The sequence below is a fragment of the Wyeomyia smithii genome, chromosome 1, assembly GCF_029784165.1.
Source record: "Wyeomyia smithii strain HCP4-BCI-WySm-NY-G18 chromosome 1, ASM2978416v1, whole genome shotgun sequence".
Taxonomy (NCBI): domain Eukaryota; kingdom Metazoa; phylum Arthropoda; class Insecta; order Diptera; family Culicidae; genus Wyeomyia; species Wyeomyia smithii.
This window is the reverse complement of record NC_073694.1, coordinates 13165179-13192242: the sequence shown is the minus strand read 5'-3', so window position 1 is coordinate 13192242 and position 27064 is coordinate 13165179. Positions and strand designations below refer to the sequence as shown.

At 37.1% G+C, this 27064-nt stretch overlaps 1 protein-coding gene across 4 annotated transcripts in view; it reads right to left on the bottom strand.

Annotated features, from left to right (window-relative positions):
- LOC129717871 (protein-tyrosine sulfotransferase) overlaps window positions 1-27064 on the bottom strand; it is a 73307-nt gene that overhangs the window by 20540 nt on the left and 25703 nt on the right. For 2 of the 4 annotated variants that reach the window (XM_055668107.1, XM_055668106.1), the window contains 4 exons: window positions 10640-11598; window positions 991-1231; window positions 605-921; window positions 350-548 (listed from right to left, as the gene is read on the bottom strand). In XM_055668107.1, coding sequence (XP_055524082.1) covers window positions 350-548; window positions 605-921; window positions 991-1231; window positions 10640-10938 — 1056 coding nt within the window. In that variant the 5' untranslated portion in view covers window positions 10939-11598. The remainder of the gene's footprint in view (window positions 1-349; window positions 549-604; window positions 922-990; window positions 1232-10639; window positions 11599-27064) is intronic. The other 2 variants (XM_055668110.1, XM_055668108.1) reach the window with 2 other exon arrangements.

Here is a 27064-nt window from a genome sequence, read left to right as displayed (position 1 = left end):
TTTACCATTTTTTCTGAGTCAGAATGTGACAGGCAGCAAAACTCGATTTTTCATGGCATGCTAACAGCACACTTCAATATTTTTTTCTTTGTGTCCTGTCGAATTTGAAGGAATCATTTTCGAAGCTGTCTTTTGATTTATCATAAGATACAACTTTATTTATTCTGGATCTTGGCACTTGAAAAGGCTCTCATATAGAATTTTCAGCTTTTTTGACGCTTCAGTGTTGCAAAAGAATGAAACAATTGAAATCAAATCAACGCTGGTACACTTTTTTAATCGTCGTTGCTTCCACCGTGACCAGGAGCATTACTTCTAGTTGAAATGCATTTTATAACTTTACTCTTACCTTGTAAGTATTCTCCTGCACGTACGAATCCGGCTTGCCGTAGTCGGGTGGGTTCGCGTACGGATCGTACCCCAGCACCGACAGCATCGGTGCAATGTCGGCCATATCGCGTACTACGTCGTCCGGTATGTGGCCGACCCACTTGGACAGTGCTTCCAAGTTAACCGGTTTGATCACCTGATCGGACGATCGTTCCACCCTAAAATTGTCAAAAATTAGCACCTCAACTCAAATGAGACTGATGATCTCACTCACTTGGACAGTGCAACGCCATTCTCCTTGTTGATGTACTCCTCGTGGTGCAGCACCGAACTGTTCCAGGGAATGTCCAGATAGTGGAGGATCTTTCGCATCCACTCTTCGGGATGCAGCACAAGCTGCTCGTAGTACACGATCATACAGCGATCCTTACCGATTTCCTTGCACTGCTCGTGCATGGTCTGTATCGCCTGGTTCCACTTGGTCATACACTGGCGGTAGTTGGTCAAATCGAAACCGGTGATGGTAACCTTTCGCGAGATGATAGAATGCACCGTCGCTCGCCCGTCCCGGGCCATAAATAGGAACTTTGCCTGCAAATAGTACAATAATAAAACGTTAATTTAGGCTTGTAATAATACATTTCGCGATGATTGTTCAACCTGCGGAAACAGCTCAATAACGTACGTGCCCATCTTGAGCGTGAGCGGATCTTTGTTGCATAACCGCGGGGCCGGGTCGCCGTGTTTGGCGATGATCTCCAGACAAAACTGGGCAATGGCACCGTTGAGCACCTCCTTGGTGATGCCGGCCTCCACCAGGCGGACCGATTCCTTTTCCGACTTCATCCAGTGCGACCGGAGCTGCAGAATGCGGGGAATGACGCGTGTCTCCTGGCCACATCTGCATTTTATGACACGTTGCGAAACACAAATTGCACAGCAGCGGGGCGAGCGACAATGACGACGAAGGCCACACCACCACAGCGGGTTGTGCGATAAGCGGGAGTCGTATAGTGAGAGCCATTAAAAGGAGAATTAGAATTAGCATCTGGTAATAACAAATGCGGTGCTGGGGTGCTCCAGCATGCCAAGTGCACAATCGTCACAGAGCAGCCGCAGCGAAGAAAAATGACTTTTAAAGCCGTTTTAAGTGAATGAGCAGCGGGGGAATTTTCCCATTTTCTTGCATTATTTATCAGCCTGCCTGCCGGCAGGACGGCTGTCGCGCCAGAGCGGCCTTCCACGAATAAGAGGTAATAAATATTTGCTATTGTGTTTTTAGGTTGACTTGCTGCTACCAGCCCTGAACTTTATTGGAACAGCCTGCCGGACGACGACGACGACGGCGACGGTTAAAAGTGTAAACAGACCCATCTAATTAGGTTATGTTTCGTATGCCACCAAAACATGTGTGCAGTCCGTTTGCCAATTTGTGGTAAACAACATTTCCCTCTCCTCTCTATCTCTCTCCAGGACGTAATTTAAACTAACGGCTTGATTTGGTTGCAAAATTTTGTGTACATGTGGTGATGGATGAGTGTGATTAACAATCATCATGTACACCACACCCAGCTCCCATCCTCAACCCGTCTAAAAAAAAACGACACCACGTGACATTCAGTTTAGACTTTTCCCTGCCTGGTCTTCACTTCCGGTTTTTGCTGCCCCAACATATGGGTAGAATTTCGATTTTTTTTCGCTTGGTGCCGCCAGAAAAAATGGACAGCGAAAACTTTAATTTATGGTGTGTCACTTTTTTTTGCTTCTGTTCCCATTAGTATGCAGCTGAGCGGGTGTGTCGTGTGACTTTTTTTTTTTTTTAATCCACCCGATCGATTTGGCTTCGAACGCATTTAATCACCTTTTTTTTCGCAATATTAAAAGTTTCTGGTTTATTGTCTGCTCTGTTTATGCTCAAACGGCCATTGCAGATTGGTTAATCGGTTTTAACTCATTCATTCAATATTTGAACAAAGGTAGATGTTTCCTGGTACGTGCGCTGTTGTGTTGAATTTTAAACTGAAAAATATAGGATTGTACCATCGTCACGAGCAACTTAAAGGTTGAACATTTTATTTTGGAATAAATATAGATTTATTTATATTCTACTTCCCAGTAGCTTACTATCGAAAGTTTAAACAAATCTAGCAGTATTACTAATAGAAAACAAACACAATTGAGAATGAAGAATTTCGAAAAAGAACAAAAATACTAACAGAAAAACTGGAGAAAAAAATGAGAGAAGAAAATATAAGAAAAATATCAACATTGGTAAAAATATCGAAAATGGTTATTGAAATATAAAAAAATTGTTACAAAAATTAATAGTTAATATTAATATTCAAAATATTGTCAATGTCAAGGATTTCAAACAATTAGGAAAGTATAAAATGGCATGGATACTGGATAACGTTGAAAATGGCCAAAATGAGAAAAAGGGAAAACAACAAAGGCAAATCACATTAAAAAAATAAAACGGACGAAAAGTTATATAATAGGGTATAGCATGTTTTCGGCAGTGGTTTTCTTCGTCAGTTTTTCTGCAACATTCTTATCCAAAAACCTGCCGAGAAAAAACACTCCCTAAGACGTTCAATACCCTAAAAAACAAATGTAAAAAAAATAAAATTTAGAAAGCGAGAGAGAGAACATTGAGAAAAAATATAAGGAAGATAGAAATTAGCAAAAAGGAAAGTAACAAATAAAAACTAGGGAATGTCAGAAATGGGAATGGGTCAGAAAAGGAAAGTAAAAAATCAAAGAGATAACAAAAAGGGGGTAGTAGGAGTTATATGAGAAAAATATAAATATAATAGACTAGCAAAAATTAGAACTATTGAGATGAACAAAATATGAGAAAAAAAATTAAAAATGTGAAATTAAGTGAAAAAGAAGGAAAACAAAAAAAAAAGAAATATATAAAAAGTCTACAACAAAAAAAAGCAGTAGATAAGGAAAAAATAAAAGAAAAATCAATCTTGGAAAGCAAAAAGAGGGCTCAAAATAAGGGTAGAGAAAAATAACAAGCTAAAAAAGTGGGAAGACAAAAATTAGAATGAGGAGAATAAAAAAAAATAAAAACTGGAATGTTAGAAATAAAATAAATAAAGACCAAAGTCTAAAACAAAACAGAAACAAGTGTCAGAAATTTATGTGAGAAAATTAGACAATTTAACGTCAGGTTGGTAAGAGAACAACATTGTGAGAAAAAAAAATTGAATAGCGATAAGGGAAAAAAAATAATGAGAGAAAAAAAGAAGGTAAAATATGAAGGGCAACTAAAAATGAGGAAGAAGTAAACTGATAGAGAAGGAATATAATAATTATAGAAACATAAATTCAGTGAGATCAGAAGAACAACGAGAAAATGATTAGAAAACAAAGATATTCGAGAAAAAAATTAAACTAAAAAAGTGAGAAAAAATGGAAAGAATAAAATTTGAAGCACTCAGAAGTAGTACAAGAAATTAAAACAAAAATAAGTAGGGAAAGAAATAAAAATGAAAGCCTGCTAGGAGAAAAACTGAAAAAAAGCGGAAAGCAATAAAAAAACTAAAACACAGACATGAAATAATAGAAAGAGAGAGAAACACAAGATAACAAAGAAGAAGTTACGATGAAAAAGTACAAACAAACTCTAGAGTACTAAAAAATAGTAAGAAAACATAAAAAGAGAACGAGTAAGGAGACTTGAAATATCAATCATAGAAAATTATGACACAAAGAAAAAAAGAGAAAAGACAAAAAAATGGGAAGAGATAAAAAATAAAAAAAATAAAAAAATAGAACAAATAATTAAGGAAACAGAGAAAAAAAAAACAAGTGCAATTGAGAAACAGGCAACGAATAAGACACGGTAAAATAGAGAAAACGAAATCAACGTTGGTTAAAGCAGAGAAAGATTGAAATTAGAAAGACAGGAATTAGAAAAACAGGAAGTAAACAGCTAAATAACAAGAGTGAATGAATTGAAAAAAATAGAAAGGAAAGAGAGAAAGTCGAAAAAAAAAACAAAACGAGTGGATAAATAACTAGGAAAATACATAAAAAAGAAACAAATGGGAAAAGGTAAAACATAGAGAGCAAAAACACTTGTGGTAACAAACGACGAATAAAAGAATTGCAAATATAGGAAATAAGATTAGCAAATATAGGAGAAACGAAAAGTAAAAAAATATAGGGAATATCTAGATGTCAAAAATGATGAACATTTCAAGAGCGAGAAAAAAACTATACAACGAATGAAGAAAAGGAAAATGTGGCGATACTATCAATAGGAAAAAAAATCAGTAAGAAAATTAGGGAGAGAAAATCTACAGACTGGAAGAGGAAGGAAAACAAGGCAACCACAAAAGATCAAAACAGCGGTCGTAGTTATCCAAACCTTATAAACAAAAAAAAAAAAAAACAAAGGAAATTAAAAACAAAAGCTTAAAAAGCCTAATGAGATATATTTGAAACAAGAAAAAAACAAAAATATAAGTGAGCATGAAGAGAAAGGAGATGAATTGCCAGAAAATCTAGAAAGTATGAAAAGTTAAGGAAAAAATACGAGAACAGCAAGATTCAAAACAATAGAGATAGCAAAAATCCCTGTTGAAATTTCTTCTCCTCCAGAAAATCAAAACATCGAAAGTAAATTAAAAATGCAAATTATAAGAAAATAAAAAGCGACACAAGAAAATTTTAGTGAATCTACTAAGAAATCAGGAGAAGTAAGAATTAAATAGAAAAATAGAGGAAATGAAAATAAGGAGGGAACAATTCAAAATTTTCAATACAAAAAATAGGAAGGAATAAGAAAGAGTAGAAAAACAGCAATAAGAAAGAAATCACGAGAGTAAATAGAGTGAATAAATAAACAACAGGTGGTTAAAAAAAAAGAAGAGAAAAAAGTGAAGTGAGTAAACAAATACTAACAAAGATACTAACTAATGAGCAGAGTTGCCAATGAAATTTTCGATTTAACTGGAAAAAGGCTGAAAAAAAAACTGAAAAAAACTGGATTCCAAATAAATTAAAAAAAAGCAAAAAAATGATTGTGAGAGTGCTTTTCTGTTATGGGGACTGAATCCAGTGTTAGTTTTTTTATACAGCAACTAAAGAGATAACTCTTCGCAAAAAATTACTCATTTTAATCAGAACTATTTTGTTTCCGGCTTACATTTTGTTAAAATTATGGACTGAAAAAATTCCTCTAACAGCAGCAAAATTTAAAAATTACGCAATCAATCTGTGAGTTTAAATTTCAATTATTTCTGAATTCGCTATCTTTTGGTATCTAGTTCTTCTAACAATTTTTCAACTACTACTTAAAAAAATTTTTTTTTCATGGTCTTGTAAATTCTAATTGTTTGGTTTTATCTCAACCATGTCATGCAGTCTTTAATTTGACCGCTTAGAATAAAATAGGCAAGAAAATATTGTAGGAATACTAATGAAATGAAAGGAAAAAAATCAAAAAGAAAAAAATTAAGGAGTGGCAAAATGGTTAAATCAAACAAACAAGTGTAAAAAAAATAGAAAAGAAAAAAACAGACACATTGAAAATGACGAGAGTAAATATAAGAAGAATATAACGACGGCGAAAATGGAGAGAAAATTATAGACAATGGAAAAACGGAGGGAAAAAATAACAATTGACGTAAATAAATAAAGAAACAAATCAAAATAAGTAGAACTTCGAGCGAAAAACATTTTGAGAAAATTTAGAGGGGACATAAATTAGAAAAATAGGAGAAAAAAAAGAAGTAAAAACATCCGAAATGTCAAGAATGGCAGAAACGAATAGGGGAAAATTCGCGAGAAATAAATTGACAAAAAAACAGTGAAAAAATCAAAAAGAAAACTAAAAGGAAATCAAAATATTAAGAAAGTTACAGGAAGATTACAGTTATGAAGCAAAATGGAAAAAGAAAAGCAAAATCAATGAGAAGAATAAAGTGTGCAAAAAAGAAAAAAGGATCTAAATAATTTGAGGTGAACAAAAAATGGTTGAAAAATTGGGAGAAAAAAGGAAAGCCTTGGTGCTTCATTCCGATTTGGAACTCGACCTCTGTTTGCTATACACAGACTTCGCAGCTAACTGGTCAGTGTACAGGACAATTGCGGGGCTAGCGCTAGGATCCTACTGACACAAACAGTCTCTAACGAGCCGAGACTCAAACTCACCATCTGGGAGATTAAAGATTTGTATAAATATGAATGGAATTAAGAGAGAAAAAACAAAACAAAACAAACAAAAAAATCAAAAACCGGGAGAGCGAAAGGTTGAAAAAGGAAGAATCGATCTGAATAACAATACAAAGGGTTCAAAGAAATAGAAAGGAAATCAAGAATAAAACGATTGATTAAAAAAAAAAATTAAAATGTCAAAAAACTCAAAATAAGATTGTAAAAATTTGAGATTGAAAATTGAAAAAAAAAAACATAAAAAAAGTTAACAGAGAGAACGATGAAGAGTGAAAATAATGATGAGAAAAAAAGAAGACAGAATATTTAGGGTGAAAAAATGTGGAAAAAAAATACCAAAATAAGAAAAAATATGAGAAAAATAAATGGAGGGAGAAAACTAAACCGAAAGAGGGGAATTAATAAGGAGATCAGGAAAAAAATGTAAATGAAAAGGAGATAAAGATATTCGACAGTCGAAAAGAAAGCTAGGAAAAAGAAGGGGGAAAAATGAAAAGAAAAAAAAAAAATGAAATAAGTTAAAACAGAAAAAGAAGATAACAAAACAGAAACGAATAGAGTCAAAGGATAAAAGTTTAAAAATATGACTGGAAGCATTAAAAAGGAGAAAAATGAGAATTCAAACAAAAAATTATCACAGTCGGATAGGGAAGACTGGGGCAATGAATAAATAAATAGAAAAATAGCGTTAATTGGGAAAAGCGGCAGAAAAATAAAATAGGGATACTGAAAAGTAGGAAAGGACAACAAAACAGACAGAAATAAAAAACTACAAGAGCGCAAATATGGAACAGGTAAAGAACAATAAAAAATTGACATAAAAAATAAAAATAAAAACAACACAAGTGAAATAAAAAAAAATATAAACCAATCGGGAAAGGTAAAATATAGAGAAGGCTCGTAACAGTGCTAGCTCAATTAAGAAAAATAGCAAAAATGTAAAAAATTGAAAGTTTTCAAGAAGAAAAAACTAAAAAAAAAGAAAAAACTAATTGAGAAAAAAATACAGAACGAAAAAAAATAACAAAAAAAAATGTTGAAAAGGAAAGAGAAAAAAGTGCACATTAAAATGTTGAAAGAATTAAAACGCTGGGCAAAAAAAAACAATAAATAAGAAATAAAGAAATAAATAGAAAACTGAGAGACAGAAATATAACGAAAAAAATAAAGAAGAAATTAGATAGAAAACTAAGAAAGAGTATACAGAGAATCAAGGTACACAAAAAGGTTAGAAAAAATCACATTGTAAAAACAACAACTTTGAAATTGTATGTATGACAAAAAAAAAGAATTATGGGTAAAAATTAACCAAACAAAACACAAGAAGAGCAGCAGTAGAAATACTAAAAAATAAACAGAAATAACTGAAAAAAATATAAGAAGTCTAAGGAAGAAGTCTAGAGAATAAGTCTAGGTAAACATATGAAATGGAGATGAGAGAGTCAGAAAAAAATAATGCTGGATACTAAACAATTGGAAACAAAAAAATAAAGAGGAAAAGACCACCAATCAAATAAATGTGAAGAAATTAGGGAAAAAACTAATACAGAAAAAAACGTAAAAATAAGATAGAATAAAACAAAATCGAAAACAGAGAATGTAAATCATAGAAAAAGGGAAAAAAGAAAAGAAAAGGTATCAGAGAAAAAAACAGAAAGAAAAAAAACTGTTAGGATAAACAAATAAACAAATAGGAAAAGTTTCGAAAGGAAAATACAGTGGAGAAATTTTAGGGAAGACCAAAAAAGTAGTGTAAAATGTCCAGATGTCAAGTATTACGAACATGTCAAGAAGAACGGCAGAAACGAATATGGAAAAAAATATCGGGAAGGACATGAATTGACAACACAATGAATTAACAAGCGAGTGAAATAAAAATATAGAAATCGAGTTACATGAACATTAAGTACACTAAAGTCGCTTTTTACGCGGGGGATAAGTGCCGCGTAAAAAAAACCGCGTAAATTCCGGGATCCGCGTAAAAACAGCGTAAAAAGCGACCTTAGTGTATATGAATACTGAGAGCGTTATTAAACATTACGAAAAGCCAATAAGGAGCGATGAGAAAAAAATTAAATAAGGAATTAAAATTCTAAAGAAAGACAAAACTGCTAAAAATTTGGAGAATAATATATGACAAAAGAATCAACAAAATAGGAGAAAAGAAATAGCGCACGGCTCAAAACAGCAGAGTGAAAGATTAGAAAAAAAGGGAAAAAATTGATCTGAAAGAGAACAAACGTTCAAGGGAGAGAAAAAGTGAAGATACAAAAAGTAGAATGGCAAAAATAGATAGAGAAGAAAAAGGAAATAGAAAGTAAAAGGTTTGAATAGAAAAAAGAGAAAACGTTAGTCAAAAAAATTAAAGAAAAAATGAAGATGGGAGAAAAAGGTAAAGAAAATGAGGAAGAAAAAAACTGACATAAAAAAAAGGGAGAACATGAATAGGTAGAAAAAAATAATCCGAGAGAGGAGGGACTAAACAGCGAGATCAGAAAAACAAAAGAAATAAAGAGGGGGAAAGATTTCATAAAGTAGAATAAATTAAAACAGAAACAGAAGGAGAAAAGATAATATCGAAAGAGAAAAATATACAGTCGCAAAAGAATAGTTGAGTATAATGTGAAAAAAAAAGAAACAGAGATAAAAAGCAACAAGAGTGAAAATGGAAAAGAAACAGAAAAAGGGAAATTTGAGATAATACAACAAGTACAATAACTTAAATAGTAGCAAATAAGAATAGATAAAATAGAGAGAGGGGAACCAACGGTTCTACCTAAACGGGGAATGATATGAAAAAAGAGAAAATATCTAAAATTTCAAGAATGACAAAAACGAACAGAAGGAAAAATATTGGACGACTTAAAAAAAAATTAGGAACAGAAAAAAAAACTTTTACGAAGCTGAGAGTGTTGCGCTCTTAGTATCTGCTTCCATCTGACACGAGAAAATTTGGTTGTCTTTCTTCCAAGCCGCAACATGATACAACGTATTATTTTGTTGCGTGGCTGAGAGCCCCATCATACCAGTTCCACTGTTTACCTTGCAAAAAAAGGAGCTTCTTAGAACATGGGGCTAAAATGAACATCGCAAACAGAAAGTAGGCTCGTGATTGGTTAGTCGCTACTTTTCCAATTAATTCTAGTTAATTTTTTGACTAGTTTGCAATTGAGAAACCAAGAAACAATAAAATGGGAAGAGAGAATATGTAGAGAATGTAAAAATCTAGTGTAGAAAAAAAGTTGCACATATTGCAATAATTCGATAAAAATAACGGAAAAACACGATTTAAGTTTCCAATTGCTCCTCCAACCACTGTATTCTACAGAAGCTGCTTTATGTCATGCCCAACTGCTATAGGGACAGATACTTCATTTTGACGCTAATACATGCTTAACATCAACAAGATCATTAGTCTGACATATCGAAAAAAGATCCAATTTGCCGGTGTTGAACAGCAAAAAACGGCACTGGGTTTCATCCGCCAATTAGTAGGACAAAAGGTTTATCGCTTAAAGCACTGCGTTGCAAACAAGCCAGAATCGGGTTGCAGCGAATTAGTACAATACAATTGTTCGATATTTTTAACGACCGTCACTGATTTTTTTCACTGGCAAGCAGTGATGAAAGCACAATTGGCAGCAAGTGTTCTACCTGATATAATCATGCACAAAACAAAATAAGCTGAACCGGCTAGATTTACTGATAAAAGGTAACAACGGTTTATAATGGGAGAGGTGTTTTCGAAATTGGAAACACGTTAACAGCCTGGGTAATTTCGCGAAAGCACAGGCAAATCTGAGCAGGCAACAACAACAACAACAACATATCACATCCCACCCAAATGATTTTATAATCTCTTTTGAAGTATGAGCTTCTAATTGGTAAACACTGTAGCAGTTGCGGTACTTATAGCAACGCTCTGAGAGGTTGTTATAAAGCGCCGACAAAACAAAAATACCAATTCTCAACAAACAAAACTGATTCCCGTTGGGTTATGGAATTGAACGAAATTCTCACCCGAGTCTAGCGGTAAAGTGCTGATAAGAAAACTTCCCCACTGCTCTTTACTCTACATATAAATACACACAAATAATACGGTACAGAACACACTTACCTCACTTCCGGGTGGGCGTCCAGCATGGCCCGCATGAGGGTAGTTCCGGAGCGCGGCACACCGCCGATGAATATCAGCGGCATGTTGCGATGATAGTGGTAACTTTTGCTATGTCCTTCCTCGTCTTCGGCGCGTACCATCTCCCCGCTGCCACCGCCTCCCGAAGACAACCGTCCGTAGTAGGCACCGTTCAGGCATCGTCCGCCCAGGTCGGTACCTTTGAGGAAAAGCACCACCAGAACAATGCCGGCCAGAAACAACCCGAGCAGAAACTTCCGTTGTCGCATCAGGAGGCGCATCTCCCCTTTTTCCGGCACACGCACGAGGTACGGCACTCTCGTGCCGTTTCTCTTCTGCTTCACCTCCTCCTCCTCCTTCTTCTCCGAAACCAAGAAGTGGTTTCTTACTTTGTACGGAAACGTTTCCTGCAAGTCGTGGCCAATAAATTCGCTCAGTTTATATGATTTATGATCGGCTATTAATGACCGCTGATATTTGTACTGCTGTTCGGGTAGAAACTAGTCGTCGAATGATCGGTCTGCCGTTTCATCGAAGTGAGCTCCTCCATTTGGTCGATCCGGCCAGTATGTACAATTGTTGACGATCACTCGCGCGCTTTGGCAGCTCCAGCCAAACTGTGGCCTGCGTGGAGTTGAATGCGTTCAACGGATGGTCTACAAAAATGGTTCACTCGAATCGGCTCGTGGCAAAGTAATTAGCACAAAAGATGCCGATGATCTGGTGGCCAGCTTACCTACCGACACTTGCCTCTGACGTATGCGTGCTGGATGTTACTGCTTGTTGATATAACTGGAACTGAAAATCGCTCGCAAGCTTCTTCCGAACGTTGTAACTGATGAACTGATTTTTGTTTTCTTCTTGATGCCGTTTTCAAATCGCTCCCCAAATGGCCTCCACAAAAGAACAAGACGCTATCGCCGCCGCCCGCTTGCCTTTGCCTGTGTCGGGTGAAAGGAGAGAAAGAAAAAGATGATCACATTCAGTTGTCACACATTCATTTCCCGCCCGGCGTTTGTTGTGCTTCCGCCGGGGGGTTGGAGGAATGGCAGCAGGTCGAGTAACAAAAAAAAAATCCCTCCCCACATGCATGCATTACAACATACACTCATATAGCACGAGTTTAGGCGTCGTTTTTTTCTTTTCTTTCCCTTTTCGAAGAACCTTGTCTTCTTCCGTTCGTTCTGCCATTTTGGTCTCTTTGATGCGAAGTTAGTGTGGTTCACAACCATCTACCCCAGTGGATTTGCCAAATAAACCGAGCCATCCTAACTACTCTCCCTCCCTCCGGGGGAGGGATGTTCGCGAAAGTCAACCAACAAGAAATCCTCTTAGCCGGAACGAAAGGATTTTTAAATGCTGGTTTGCTACCGTCCGCATAAAAATGATACCCACGATTTATGGAACTTTGGCTAGGCGCAATGAAAGGAGAGCAAATAAATATCTTCTTTGTGGTATTCAAACAACACATAAAAGCCTCATTACGATGCATGTCAGTTTTTGTTTTCTTCCATGGAACGGCCAAGGTCAAAGCGGTGGCGATGCGCATGGAATTTATTTAACAGTCTCAAAAAGCTCTGCCGGCAGACTTGTGTGGTAGATACCCCACCCTCCGCCATAAAAGTCATAATTTGATTGAAGATAATTATTCATCAGGATTCCAGCGGGTATCGATTGGAAGTTCGGTGTAAATTGTGTTTTTTAAGCTTCGCGGGGCAATTTTGACGTAGATATTGGCAAAAGGAACGAGGTTTCAATAAGACTTCTTTGATTTAACGTTTCGTGCTAAAATCGTTTTTAACACCGTTTTTAACACGTCTTGCAAGGATCGCGCAAGAACTTTTAACCGGATTCTAGGTTTGACTGTCTGAATGCTAAATCTGAACCCTGCTCGCGGAAAAGATCTCATTTTGATTCTGCTCTAAAGTTCATATGCTGTTTGGCAACCTTGTTTGAGAGTGCTTTGGAGTAATGTCATTTTGGCCTTACCCGATAGAAATTAAGATACACACCTTTTCGATACAGGCTTCCTTTTAGGAGAACCACAAGGAAGTAACCTGGGCCTACTTCTGTTCACGTTATTGTTCAACGATGGTTGCTCTTTCGGGAGGTGAATTCAAGTTCACTATGCTCTTTACTTGATCGAAGCTTACCCTATCTCCAAGAAGGGACACAGACTCGACCGTAGCAACTATCGAGCAATAACCCTCCTGAATTCAGCATATAAAATTCTTTTTCGTATCCGGTTTTATCGACTGAATCCGTTGATGAAAGCCTTCATTGGTGAATACCAATTGCGGTTTTCGAGCGAAACTATCTACAGTGGACTATTTATAGTTTTCAAGGCGGCGTACGATGCAGGGAAACGAAACAAGTTGTGGCAGATAATCTTTGAATATGGCTTTCCAGCAAAACTGATTACGCTGATACGTGCGACTCTCGACGATTTCACATCAAGCGTTAAAGCAACGGGACGGACTCACGAACTGCTATATGAAAGGCGGGTGTGCAGTGAACGACGATCGTAGAGCTGTGTTAAACGTCTTTATGGCTCTCAGAAAGGACACTGCTAGAGCTGGAATCACCATAAACACTGCCAAAATGAAGTACATGGTGGTTGGCAGACAGCGTGGTTGTTCTGTGGGTGTTGATGCTGGGATGGTGATACTTTCGAAGTGGTTGATGAATTTGTCTATCTTGGTACACACGTAACGTGTGATAACGATGTGGATTGCCGAAGCAAACAGGGTCTTTTTCGCAATACGTAGCCAGTTAAGGTCCCGCAGTCTACAGATAAAATACTAAATTTGCGCTTTACAGGACGCTGATGCTTCCGGTGGTGCTCTACGGACACAAATCGTGGATGTGAAAGGAGGCCGAGCGGCGAGCGCTCAGGATCTTAAATAGTACATGCTGCTATTAATACTCGGTGGCAAGCTAGACAATTGGGTGTCGCCACACATGATTACAAATACACTGATATTATCATGTTGATGAAAAAAAGGAAAGAGCAGCTTAAGACCGAGTTAATGTAGGCGTTTTCTGGATTCGTATAGGATCTTTAAAATCTGTCGCCATAAAAGTAAGCATATAAGTTCAAGTTATGTTTTATGTACATTAGTCTGAGATTCATTCGTTGAGAAAAATATATTGTCGGATGGATTGTATGCAGTATACTTCGAGAATACTACACGCCTAATTCATATTTATATCGATTTATTCGTCACTTTTTAGGTCTTATTGAAGTAGAGCGGGGAAAACCCCATTTGATACTCTCCTTAAAGTGCGCGTAAAAACCCCTCATCTTTTGATTTGAAAATTTACAAATGAACTTAACCTAACAATAGCATTTTAACGTAAGGAAATGGATGAAAAATACCGATTTTTCATGGGTTTACCTTCACACGCACTGACGAAACTACCCATGCAGCATCAATCATAGTAACCCATAAGTTAGCGGAAATTTGACAGCTCTACCAGTCGAACTCTAACCGTGATGGCGAAAACAGTGAAGCTACTCCGTTCATAAGTGTGCGCGTTCAAAGAACAGTACTCCGCTGCGTCAAAAACGAACATCGTGCGGCATTTTGTGGACGCCGGATACGCCCGTTCCGGCATTTACAACATCTTGGCCCTATTGGACAACATTCAGAGCATTGAAAGAAAACCCGGTTACGGACGGCCAACGACCCTGAGCGACAAAAAGCTCCAAAGGATACTGAAGAGGAAGAGCGAGTGACAACAGTGCTGCGTGCGCTTTGCCAGGAGTACCTGACGAACATGGACAGGACATACGTATCAAGGAGCGACAATACCGACACACTCGGAGCCGCAGACAATGACGCAGCGGCAGCGGTTGAATAAGATGGTCTAGTCGATTTACCCGGCGATGGACGACGAGATCTATCTCACCCTGGATGGCAACGAGTGGCAGGGCACATCGTATTCTACTTCCCCCAGGAATTGAGCTCCAAGGTAAAATTCATTTCTGGTGTTGGCCCACTACTCGACGCGATCGTTGGAGGAGTTGAATATCGATGTGGTACCAAAGTCGGCGAATCCGCCCAATGTCCCCCAGCCGCGTCCCATCCAAAACTTCTGGACAAGCTTGGAGCGTGAGATTTACTCCAACAATTTTGTCGCGAAAACTAAAGAGGAAATAATGAATAAAACGAAGAAAGAGCTTAAAACATGCCTACACGCATGTTTTCGTCCGCCATTGCGAATGTTCCGTTTAACTGCCGGAAGCCCGCTAGAGCGTAGAAAGTTTCTTGCAAATAAGCTAATATAGTAACTTTTAATGCGAAATTTGTCAAACTCAATTATCTGTCTCACTTTTTATTTTATCATCACCATGCAAAGAAGGTTCATCTACCAGATGGTCTCGAGGTACGATGCTGCCCAACAAGCCAGTCTCGGGAGAGACTGTTAGTGTTAGTAGGATCGTAGCGCTTGCCCCGCAATTGTCCTGTACACTAAACAGTCGGCTGCGAAGTCTGTGTATAAATAAACAGAAGGTCAAGTCCTGATTCGGAATGTAGCACCAAGGCTTTGCTTTGCTTACAAAGAAAGTTCATTTTTTACCGCAAACGTTATAGTCGGTGTTTTTCAGGTGTTAGTAGAGACCTCCCAGCTGGTCTCGAGGTACGATGCCGGCAGGTTCGAGTCTCGGTTCGGGACAGACTTTTATTGCTAATAGGATCGCAGTGCTTGCCCCGCACTTGTCCTGTGCACTTAAATAGCTTCGCTTTGGCTTTACCTTTACTAAGAGAACAAAATAAAAAGCCATTCTAAAAATTTTACCAATGTTTTTTAGTTTCCAAATGTCTTTTTTATCCTTTGGCGAATTGTTTCACCAGACATTTATTTGCAATTTTCCTTCACTCTGAATACTATGTTGAAAATGTTCTCCAATTTGTTGAAAACAATTCGCAGCTCGGGTATCGGACTATGTCTTTGGTAGCGGTTATCTTCGGCAGGTTTTGCATAAGAACCTTGTAGAAAACCTGCCGAAGTAGTCTGATACCCTATAACTTTCTGGTTTTACAGTGTTTATGGAAAAATGACTTAAGGATTGCTTTGCGTATTATTTTTTCATCCATTTTTCTCAATTAGAAAAAAAGTAAAATATACCAGTAAAGTTTACTCAGTAATTTTCTACATTTTCTTCCTTTTCGACATTTTATAACTTCTGTATAAATTAAAGCTATAGCTCGAGAAGGTACCAGATGAGAAAAGCATAACTAAAAAATTACAAAATTCTATCAACGTGAGATACAAATAACATATTTTGATACAATTTTGTATTTTCCCATATAATTTTGATAACAAAATTAAATCTGAATGAGTTATAGTAACAAAACGTGAAATGAAGTAGTTCAGAAACAAGTCTTACTAATTTTTCGTTTTTATCAAAACCTGTTGTTTCTAACAATGTTTGTTATTATATTGTTCTATATACTATCTCATTTTGTTAGAATCATTTCTGTTATTTTAACACCTAACGGAACCAAATTGAAAACAGAGCCTGTAAGGTTTTTCCCGTAACAAACTAATAACTTCTGTTACATTTTTGTTTTTTTCTTTCTGTAGTCTCTTAACAAACAATTGAGAAAGATATACATTTATTTTCCACGTAGATACCTCATGGGGGGTACGCAAATGATCACGCTTGTCCACGGAAGCGGAAGAGGAGGTAGCGATAATGTCCACGTGGACCCGTTTTTTTTTTCAAGAAAAGGGATATCTGCCAAAATATACATTGGCTTATTAAAAAACTTCTACAGATATTCTGATTTTTGTCAGCTATATCAGACGCCGTTTTTTTGGAAAAAGGAGAGAGGGTACCCTTGAGCGTTTCGAATTAGCTCATAGGGGTCGGAGGGGGGGAGGTTCTAATTTTAGAGGCTATTTTTTTTTTTTTATTAAAGGGGGGATTTGTTAGTAGCTTAAGTATTTATGATAAATATTAGTAAATAATGAGTATGTGTGTCCAATCACAAATGGTGACTTCTCAACACTGTTAGAAATTTGTAATTTTAATTGTTAGGATTTGTTTGCTTTCGCAATTAGGACTTATCATTCGTAGGGATTTAAACCTACTTGTCAGAAAAAGGGGAAGTAAACTTACAACTAACTTAATTGCTAACTTATTGGCTATAAAGAGAGCTTATCGTAGCAATTGAGGATTGCAACGATTTTTGTCGAAAATTGTTAATAATTTTATTTGACATAGCTTCTAATGGTTCAACACCAGTAAGTCTATGTAATTCGAGTGTACCAAACCAAGGAGGACGCTTCAAAATCATTTTCAGAATTTTATTCTGAATCCTTTGAAGCGTTTTCTTCCTTGTTGAACAGCAACTTGACCAGATCGGTACAGCATAAAGCATTGCTGGTCTAAAAATTTGTTTGTAAATCAAAAGTTTGTTCTTTAAACAAAGTTTAGAATTCCTGTTAATGAGAGGATATAAACATCTCGTATATTTGATGCACTTGGCTTGAATACTCTCAATGTGCTCTTTGAAAATAAGTTTTTTATCATAAATTAGTCCCAAGTACTTAACCTTGTCGGACCAACTTAAAATAACCCCATTCATCTTGACAACGTGATTATTGTTTGGCTTGAGGAAAGAAGCCCTAGGCTTATGCGGAAAAATTATCATTTGAGTTTTAGAAGCATTGGGAGAGATTTTCCACTTTTGCAAGTAGGAAGAAAAAATATCTAAACTTTTCTGCAATCGACTGCATATGACACGAAGACTTTTTCCTTTTACGGAAATGCTTGTGTCATCGCAGAACAATGACTTTGTGCATCCTGGAGGCAAATCAGGAAGATCTGAAGTGAATATGTTGTACAGGACTGGACCCAAGACTGAACCTTGAGGTACACCTGCTCTGACAGGAAATCTATCAGATTTAGAATTCTGATAGACAACCTGCAGAGTTCGATCAGTAAGATAATTTTTTAAAATTTTGATTAGGAAAATTGGAAAATTAAAAGTTTGCAATTTCGCAATCAAACCTTTATGCCAAACACTGTCGAATGCTTTTTCTATGTCTAAAAGAGCAGCTCCAGTGGAATAACCTTCAGATTTGTTAGCTCGTATCATATTAGTAACTCTGAGCAATTGATGAGTTGTGGAATGCCCATGGCGAAATCCAAACTGTTCATTTGCAAAAATTGAATTTTCGTTGATGTGTGACATCATTCTGTTAAGAATAATTCTCTCAAACAGTTTACTTATTGAAGAAAGCAAACTGATTGGTCGATAACTTGAAACTTCAGCTGGGTTCTTATCCGGTTTTAAAATGGGAGTAATTTTTGCATTTTTCCATAATTTGGGAAAATATGCAATTTTGAAGCAGCAATTGAAAATTTTTACTAAAAATTCCATTGTGCTCTCAGGGAGATGTTTGATTAGTATATTAAAGATTCCATCGTCACCAGGTGCTCTCATATTTTTGAAATTTTTAATAATTGATTTAATCTCATTCAAGTTAGTTTCAATTATTTCTGCAGGTAAAAAATTTTGGGAAGAAATTAAATCAAATTGACGTGTGACTTCATTTTCAATTGGACTCACAAAATTCAAATTTGAGTTATGAACACTCTCAAACTGCTGAGCAAGTCTTTGAGCCTTTTGTTCATTGGATACAAGAAAACGTTCACCATCTTTTAAAACTGGAATAGGCTTTGAAGGTTTCTTAAGAATCTTCGACAGCTTCCAAAATGGTTTTGAATATGGTTTCAATTTTTCAACTTTAGTCTCAAAATTTTGATTTCTCAGAAGAGTAAATCTATGTTTAATCTCTTTCTGTAAATCTTTATAAATAGTTTTAAAAACAGGGTCACGAGAACGTTGATATTGACGTCTGCGGACATTTTTCAAACGAATTAGAAGTTGAAGATTTTCGTCAATTATTGGTGAATCAAATTTCACTTGAGCCTTTGGAACAGAATAATTCCTGGCATCAACAATTGCACATTTTAATGCGTCCAAAGCGGAATCAATATTCACTTCGTTTTGCAAATCAAGCTCATTATTGAAATTTCTCTCAATATGAGTTTTGTATCTTTCCCAATTAGCCTTGTTATAATTAAAAACAGAGCTCATAGGGTTTAAAACTGATTCATGTGATAAAGAAAAAGTTATTGGAAGATGATCAGAATCAAAGTCAGCATGTGTGATCAAATCACTACATACATGACTTTGATCTGTAAGCACCAAATCAATTGTTGAAGGGTTTCTTACAGAAGAAAAGCATGTAGGACTATTCGGAGACAAAATAGAATAGTATCCTGAAGAACAATCGTTGAATAAAATTTTGCCATTGGAATTACTTTGAGAATTATTCCATGAACGATGTTTAGCGTTAAAATCGCCGATTATGAAAAATTTCGAACGATTTCTGGTGAGTTTTTGTAAATCACCTTTAAAATAATTTTTGAGCTCGCGTGTGCATTGAAATGGTAAATATGCTGCGGCAATAAATAAAATCCCAAGTTCAGTTTGAACTTCAATTCCCAAAGTTTCAATAACTTTCGTCTCAAGATGGGGAAGAGCACGATGTTTGATTCGGCGATGAATAACAATTGCAACTCCACCGCCGGAACCCTGAATCCTATCATATCTATGAACCACGTAATTGGGATCATATTTTAATTTTATGTTAGGTTTCAAAAATGTTTCAGTAATAATTGCAATATGCACATTATTTACTGTTAAAAAGTTAAAAAGCTCATTCTCATTGGCCTTCAATGAGCGAGCATTCCAATTTAATATTTTAATTGTTTTATTTAAAATCATTGCTAAATTTTAAATTAGAAACAATTTTAATAGTAAAATTTGTGCCTATTTGAATGGCTTCAAACATTGATTTTGCCTGCAACATGGCGTTCATAAGATCGAACATTGCCTGTTGCAAAAAAGAAAGTTTACCTGCCGTAATAGGCCCCAGGCAGTTGACATTAGAAAAAATATTTTCGGCAGCAATATTAGCTGGAGTGATAGGTGTACAATTATTTTCTAGCCTGTTTTGCTTACCCATATTAACGGTCATTTTCGAACTACCAACACTAGGCGGTATAATGTTCGAACTACCTGTAACCTGTGCATAAGTTAAACGGGTATGCAAAGGAGTAGGTAAACTAGGCGTCACTGGTACGCTTGGAGAATTTTGTTTTGAAGTTGGTTTTAATTGAGAAATTGAATTTTGTTTACCTTGCCTTGCCTTAACAATTGCTAAACGGACTGGGCATTGATAAAAATTTGACATATGGTTGCCGTTACAATTCGCACAGCGAAAATTTTTACTCTCTTTCACAGGACATGTGTCCTTTTTGTGAGAAGAGTCTCCACAATTAAGACATTTTTGGTCCATGTTACAGAATTTGGAACCATGGCCATAACGTTGGCAAGTACGGCATTGGGTGATATGCTTTTCACCTCCGCCATACTTCCTATAAATTTCCCACTTTACACGCACATTATACAAAGCATGTGCTTTTTCAAAAAATTTTAAGTTGTTAACCTCATTGCGGTTAAAATGAATTAAATAATTAACAAGGGAAATTCCAGTTCTCTGACTGTTTTCGCCTCGTGATTTTTGTTTCATTAGAATTACTTGGGTAGGGGCTATGCCAAGTAATTCTGTTAAAGTAAGTTTGATCTCATCAACGGTTTGATCGTTGGTGAGACCTTTCAAGACAACCTTGAACGGCTTGGTGTTCTTGGTGTCATATGTAAAAAATTTGTACATCTTGTCAGTTAAATACTGAACAAGACGATCACGACCCTTTACTGAGTCGGCTAATAAGCGGCATTCACCTCTACGGCCAATTTGATAGGTAACTTTAACGTCAGAAACAAACGTTGAAAGTTCCTTTTTGAATATATTAAATTCAGAAGAAATAGTTACCACAATAGGTGGAACTTTCTCCTTTTTTAAAGATTTTATATTTTGTATAGTTTCATTATTAATAACTTCCATTTCACCAGCTTCTTGCTCAGGCAAAATATCAAAAGGATTGTCACTACAGACACTCGATGTGTCAGAAAGAGATGCCTCTCTTTTCCTCCCCGCAGCGATGCGAGGTTTCTTTTTCCGTCCAGCCATTTCAGGTGATACGAAAAAAGTTAAAACAAATGTTAAATTCAAAAGTAGGTAGTCTTGAGAAAGACTGATGGGAAATAACTTTCAGGTAGTCTTTAAAAGACACACTGACAAAACACAAACTTTGAAGCTATAGGCAGTCAAAGACCAGTCCACAAGCAACCGAAAAAACGTCTGATCTGTAGGACAGTTCAAGACGCACTGAATTTTAGAGGCTATAATTTTACTCCAAAAACGAGCATTTTTGTTAACAAATTCTACTGCGCTACATTATTTTAATAAGGGGGTAGGTGGTAGGACGAATTCATGATCTGCTACGCAAAGGAAATGCTCCCGTCATAAGAACACGATAATCGTCTCATGCAAATGGTAGAACGCAATTTTCACTATTATGACACACCAATGGTACTTTTCAGCGCCCCAAAATCATTTAATTGAGGTATTTTTCGGTAGATAATAACGATAGGAAATTTTTTTTTGAAATAAAACGCCGTACGCATATTAGGTAACCCGACTCGGATTTGAGGGGGGGGGGGGTAAAAGGGGCAAATGCCTCGGGCCTCCCGATTCAAGGGCCCCCCTAGTACTGGGGTGACCTTTTTTTTGCTCGTCACCTTCCAGAACGTTACCTCTAAATGTTTTAAGAAAAGAGGGGCTCACAGACAAATTTGCTCCGGGCCTCCCAGCGTCCAAATCCGGTCCTGTAGGTAACGCTCAAGGGAGAAAGGGGGCTGAGTTTTCGTTACTTGTTGTTACATATGGGCGAGGGGGATGGGATAGTTCAGACAGTTACGTAACTGTGATATTTTATATAACGAAAGTTTTGGGGAGGAGGCAATTGTTGAGCGTTAGGTCATTTTAGGGGGGGGGGGAACAGCCATATTAAGCGCTTCGTTTTGTTACATAGTGGCGGAGGGGATCTGGAATTTAGATTTTTAGCGTTGCTTAATTTGTGTACGAATCTAATAACGTTTGCGGTAAAAAAAACGGACTTTTTAGATGGTGATGAAAATAAAACTAAGACAGATAATTGAGTTGGATAAATTTCCCATGGAAGGTAATCATGTTAGCCGGAACATTCGCCATGGCGGACGAAAACATGCGTGTAGGCATGTTTTCAAGCTCTTTTTTCGTTTTTTTATTAATTCCTCCTCCGTTTTCGCGACAAAATTGTTGGAATAGATCTTGCGCTTCATGTTTGCCCAGAAATTCTCGATGGAATGCAGCTGGAGGACGTTGGGCGGATTCGTCGACTTCGGTATCACATCGATATTCAGCCGCTTCATCTCATCGCCGACGCCAAATCTGGCCAGAACACCATGTATTCGCTCTTATGGTATTTCTTGATGAACGACGCAACTTCTGGCAGGCACTTTGTACTATAAATTTTCCCGTTCACGGCTAGCCCGGAGCGAAAGAAGAGCAACTTTGACATCCCTTTCTCGATGATTGTCAGCCACAGTCGCTCCTTCTTGGGGAGCTTTGTCTGTGAAATAAACTTCACCTCGGTGCTCACTTCCTTCGTGGGAGAGGTAAAATACGAAGTTCCCTGCTAATCATTGCCATCCAGGGTGAGATAGGTATCGTCGTCCATCGCCACTGCCACGTCGCAGCTCCGATACCAGTGAACGGGACTGCTGCTTACCGACATGTATAACCATGTTCGCTGGGTACTCTTTCACTGTTTGGCCGGTTGCACAGACCTCCCGGTCAAGCGCACACAGCGATGTGTCCTTAGGTCTTTTTCTTCAGCATTTTTTGGCGCTTCTTGTCGTTCAGGGTCGTCGGCCGTCCGGAGCCGGGCTTTCTCTCGATGCTCTAATTGTTGTTCAATAGTGCCAAGATGTTGCAGATACCGGAACGGGCGTTTCCAGCGTCCAAAAAGTGCCGCATGACGCCCGTTTCTGACGCGGCGGTGTTCCCTTTTTTTTCGAACGGTACACCGAACGGAGTAGCTACACTGTTGCGTGGTTAGATTTCGAATGATAGAGCTGTCAATTTTTTCCTGTTGACTCATTGGTTACTATGATTGATGCTGCATGGGTAGTTTCGTCAGTGCGTGTGAAGGTAGACCCATGAAAAAACGGCATTTTTTGTCCATTTTTTTAATGCAAACGTTATCTGAGCGTAAAATTACTTGTGCATTATAATTATCATAATTATATAATTTGGGAATCGACCGTAATATTGATATCGGGGGATTTCGACTAAGCGGTCTTTTAATTTGGAAACACTTATTTGATTCTGTCCAACGTTTCAACACCGGTTGGTGTCTTCATCAGGGAAAAAATGCTAAGGTTCCTCGTCCTATGCATTTTTTCCCTGATGAAGACACCAACCGGTGTTGAAACGTTGGACAGAATCAAATAAGTGTTTCCAAATTAAAAGACCGCTTAGCCGAAATCCCCCGATATTATAATTATCTTGCTGATCCAATACAGAGGACAAACTCCGTATGATATTACCACCTCCGTGTTTGAACGTGACGCTATACGTCAGCTCAAAAGTTTTCAACGATTGCTCGCCACATATCGAAATATTAAAAGTATTGTCTAAATTCTTATTCACAAAAAACAGCTTTTTTAGTATTCAAAGGAAAGTGAATCGAGTCTCTCAATGTTGCTTGGGTCCTGTTGAAAAGTTATGCGAAAATTGCTTTCGATCGACACAGGAAGCTCACGATTGAAAGTCCTATAGGCTTATTATTACGTGATAAATACTCAGGAGCCGTCCACATTCCACGTGGACACAAAAATTATCATTCTAGACCCCCTCGTGAATAAGAAAACAAGCCAAAAGAATATACATCTCGAACATATCTGTAACCTTAAAAAACAAAACGGTAAGAAAATTACACGATCAAAGCTCAGCCAAAATGCATGAAAAACGTTAAACAGCGAAAAGGCCACAATAGAAATTAATTACAAATTGAAAAAAAAAAACCGTTCGAACGAGCAAACAAAAGTTTCTAAAGCCAGAAAAACAGCTGAATTTTTATCTCAAGTTAGTATCCCATATCTTAAAAAATCAATCATACACCAGAATTTTTTTTAATCTTATGAAAAAACGTTTTGACTTTGAACAGTCTCAAGCTGTTCGAACTTTGGAATAAAAACCACATTATTATAGCTAAGGTAATCAAAAGTATGATTATTATATACCATTTCGTTCTTCAGAATGTCCTTTACCCAGTGATGTATAGTTTTTCACTGTAGGACCACTTTCAGAGAACTAGCAGGCTTTGAAAAAATTGACAGTCAGTGTTGAGACGGTTTACCTATCTATCTCTTATGCCGTTTTTTGCGGTGTAGCTACACCACGGACTACACTTTGTCCTAAAACTGTTTTTTTTTCATTCTCCGGACTACCCTTTTTCTGTCCCGGACAGTCCGCGAAAGGAACAGAGTGCAGTTTTGAAGACACCAACACATGCACACGTATGTGTCAGAATAAAAAAATGTGTCAAAATCGGTTTGCTTTATTATTATTGATTTTTCCGTTCACTACCAATGTATATTCTTGCAAATAATTATTAAATTCCGTCATTTTTCAGTAAATTGGCAAATTTTTCGTACAGTAGCACAAACGCGACAAAAAGACAATGGCGATAATGACAAAAACAAAACAAAGTGACAGCTACTTCTAGTATTACGCACACCATTGCAACTGCTCGGAAAGTGTAGTCCGGGACGGTATAGTCCTGTCGTAAAAACGAATTCGACATTAGTGATTACATTGAAGTGTTTGGAATATGAATCAAGCCGAGTTCTGGATTCTCGTTAATTTAATAAACAAAACATGTTTGAATCTATATAAATAGCACTTAATTGCAACAAAAATAAAACAAACAACATGTTAAACCTTCAAGATCCACGAAAAAACTGATTAGTTGATTTTTTAGTGAAAGAAGTTACACCATAGCTTAAGTGTTCGAAATTTGATGCATTACGGTATATCAAGCTTAATTTAAAATGCATAAAACTCTAGTAAATGTAGCTTCAAACATCCGAAAACACATCTTTCAAATGAAAAAGATGCATTCTGAGTTCAGTTTAAAATGGTTGGTACACGTTTCTGGAAGCTAGAAAAACATGCAATAATGGTTTAAAACGCTTTAATCAGACAGAAAAAAATAAAATAAATTATGATCATAGATTGGCTGCAAAATGCTTCGTAGATAAAGACGAAACAAAAAAAAAAATATTTAGGAATTATTTAAAAAATATGGTAAAACCAAACAGAAAAAGCCAACTAAGTATTCTAAACTAACTTCAGATGTTAACATTGAGAAAATGATTTTAAATTTGGTCCAAATTATTGAAAAAAATTCAACGGGAGGAAAAGGCCAGAAAGAAAATGGTTTAAATTCAGCCAAATGGTTGAAGAACGCTTCTAAATGAAAGAAAAGGGCGAAGCAGAAATTGATTCCGAATTTAGCTAAAAGTGGATCCATAAATGAATGAGACTGAAGACAGAACTGCCTCAAAGAGTAAAACAAAGTTAATGAAAAATCATTTTGATTTAGTCTAAAAAAACTCGAAAGTGCCTCCGCTAATGAAATAAAACACAAAAAAAGAAATACCTAGGTATATCTTATTTTACCTGAAATTCTTGGAAGGTTCTTAACATTTACAGAACCTTTCCAAAAAAAAAAACGAAGAGGCCAAAGTTATCTTAAATACGGCTGATGAAGACTCTAAAGTCAGAACAGCTAAAGAATTTTTTTCAAACCAATATATTTTTCTGGCAGATTTCCATTGTTTTGCAAGAAAATATCGTGTCCACGTGGACATTACTGCCGTGGGCTAGCGTTTTGACGTAAGTGCCAGAATCACAAAACCGCTCCAGAAGCGATTTGTTCCTAATTGTTCGCAAAATAACAGAAGCGCTTTTCTTAGCGCTATTCAAATGGTGCTAACGTCACTCTTTATTTTGATATTTCTCAGCTATTTTTCAATATTTAAAAAAAAACGGTACCAAGCATCTTGAAATGGGCAACCTATAATATAGTAATACGTAAAAAAAAACAAAATTTGAAAATTTGGCGCTTACGTCATTTCCGCTGGGCAGGTTGTTGCCCGCCGAAGAAAACGAACATGCCAACCAACAAAGACACGCGCTCGCTGTCTGTCTAATTTAAAAATATCACCTCTAAACAACAGGATCTAGCGAGTGTGGCAGTCTTGCCTCGGTCCAGTGCAGCTCTGGCCTGCAGCAGTGCGTGTGTGTATCTACGAATATAAGTAGATTGTGCAAAGTGGCCGGGCGTTGGTACCTATTCTACACTTTCCTAGCCGGTCTAATCGTAGTTTGCTATCTTTTCTACGAGCGAGAATTTAAATTGAATAAATTAATTTGAGGGAATCTCTTCCATCAACACCAGCAGCTGAGTTAATCACGGTCTTTAGCAGCTACTTGCTGCATGTTTTCAGTGTCAATATGCCCTCTAATGATGCTCCGACATAAGCATCCCACAGACCTGTTGGGAGGGATTTTCTCTTTTACTCACGTGCCATACCGGGAGTCTATCGGAAGAAACGTTCTTTGTTCGAGGAATCATTATTAAATTGCCAACATTATCAATTTCTTCACGCTGTTTGTGCTTCCGCCCATTTACACACATACACCAGTTGCGCTGCACATTACTTCAGAGGCGCGCGATAGGAGAAGGAGGCTTTTCCAAGCCTTCCACCCCCTGGTGGGAAAACAAGTGAACTGAACAACTAAATCATACTACACTATTGTCTGCGGTACGCTTCTGCTGTGTGTATGTGTGTGGGTGAATGTACTTGTATGTGAGCACACTGAAAGTACGTTCTCGAGTGCTGCTTGGTGATCAAAGTATCCTCATCATGCGTCGGCGGGCTTTTCAGTTCTCGGATGTTAGGAGGAGAACTGCGGAGCTACCGATTCCGATGTTGGGATGCTGGTCCTGTTCGGGCTGCTGCATCACAACCATAATCATGCCAAAGCCGTATCATGTTGGTGGAATACAAACGAAACTTTTGAAGCTTCAGTTCACCTATATACCTATGCAGTGATCCTTGCGGGCGGAATGGAACCGTGTGGAATTATTTTCCACGAACGGAATCCTAGTTAATGACAGCCGGGGGAAGATTTCTACAGTTAGTTGCATTATCACTGGGAAAAGTACGCGGCTTCATACGTGACTGAGAGAAACGTAATAAATAAATCAGAGTTAGATGTTAGAAGTGGTTTATAAATAAATGATGGCAGGCATCCTGGGTTTCTTGTGTGTAGGGAACACCAAAATTTCTATAGTAATGAACA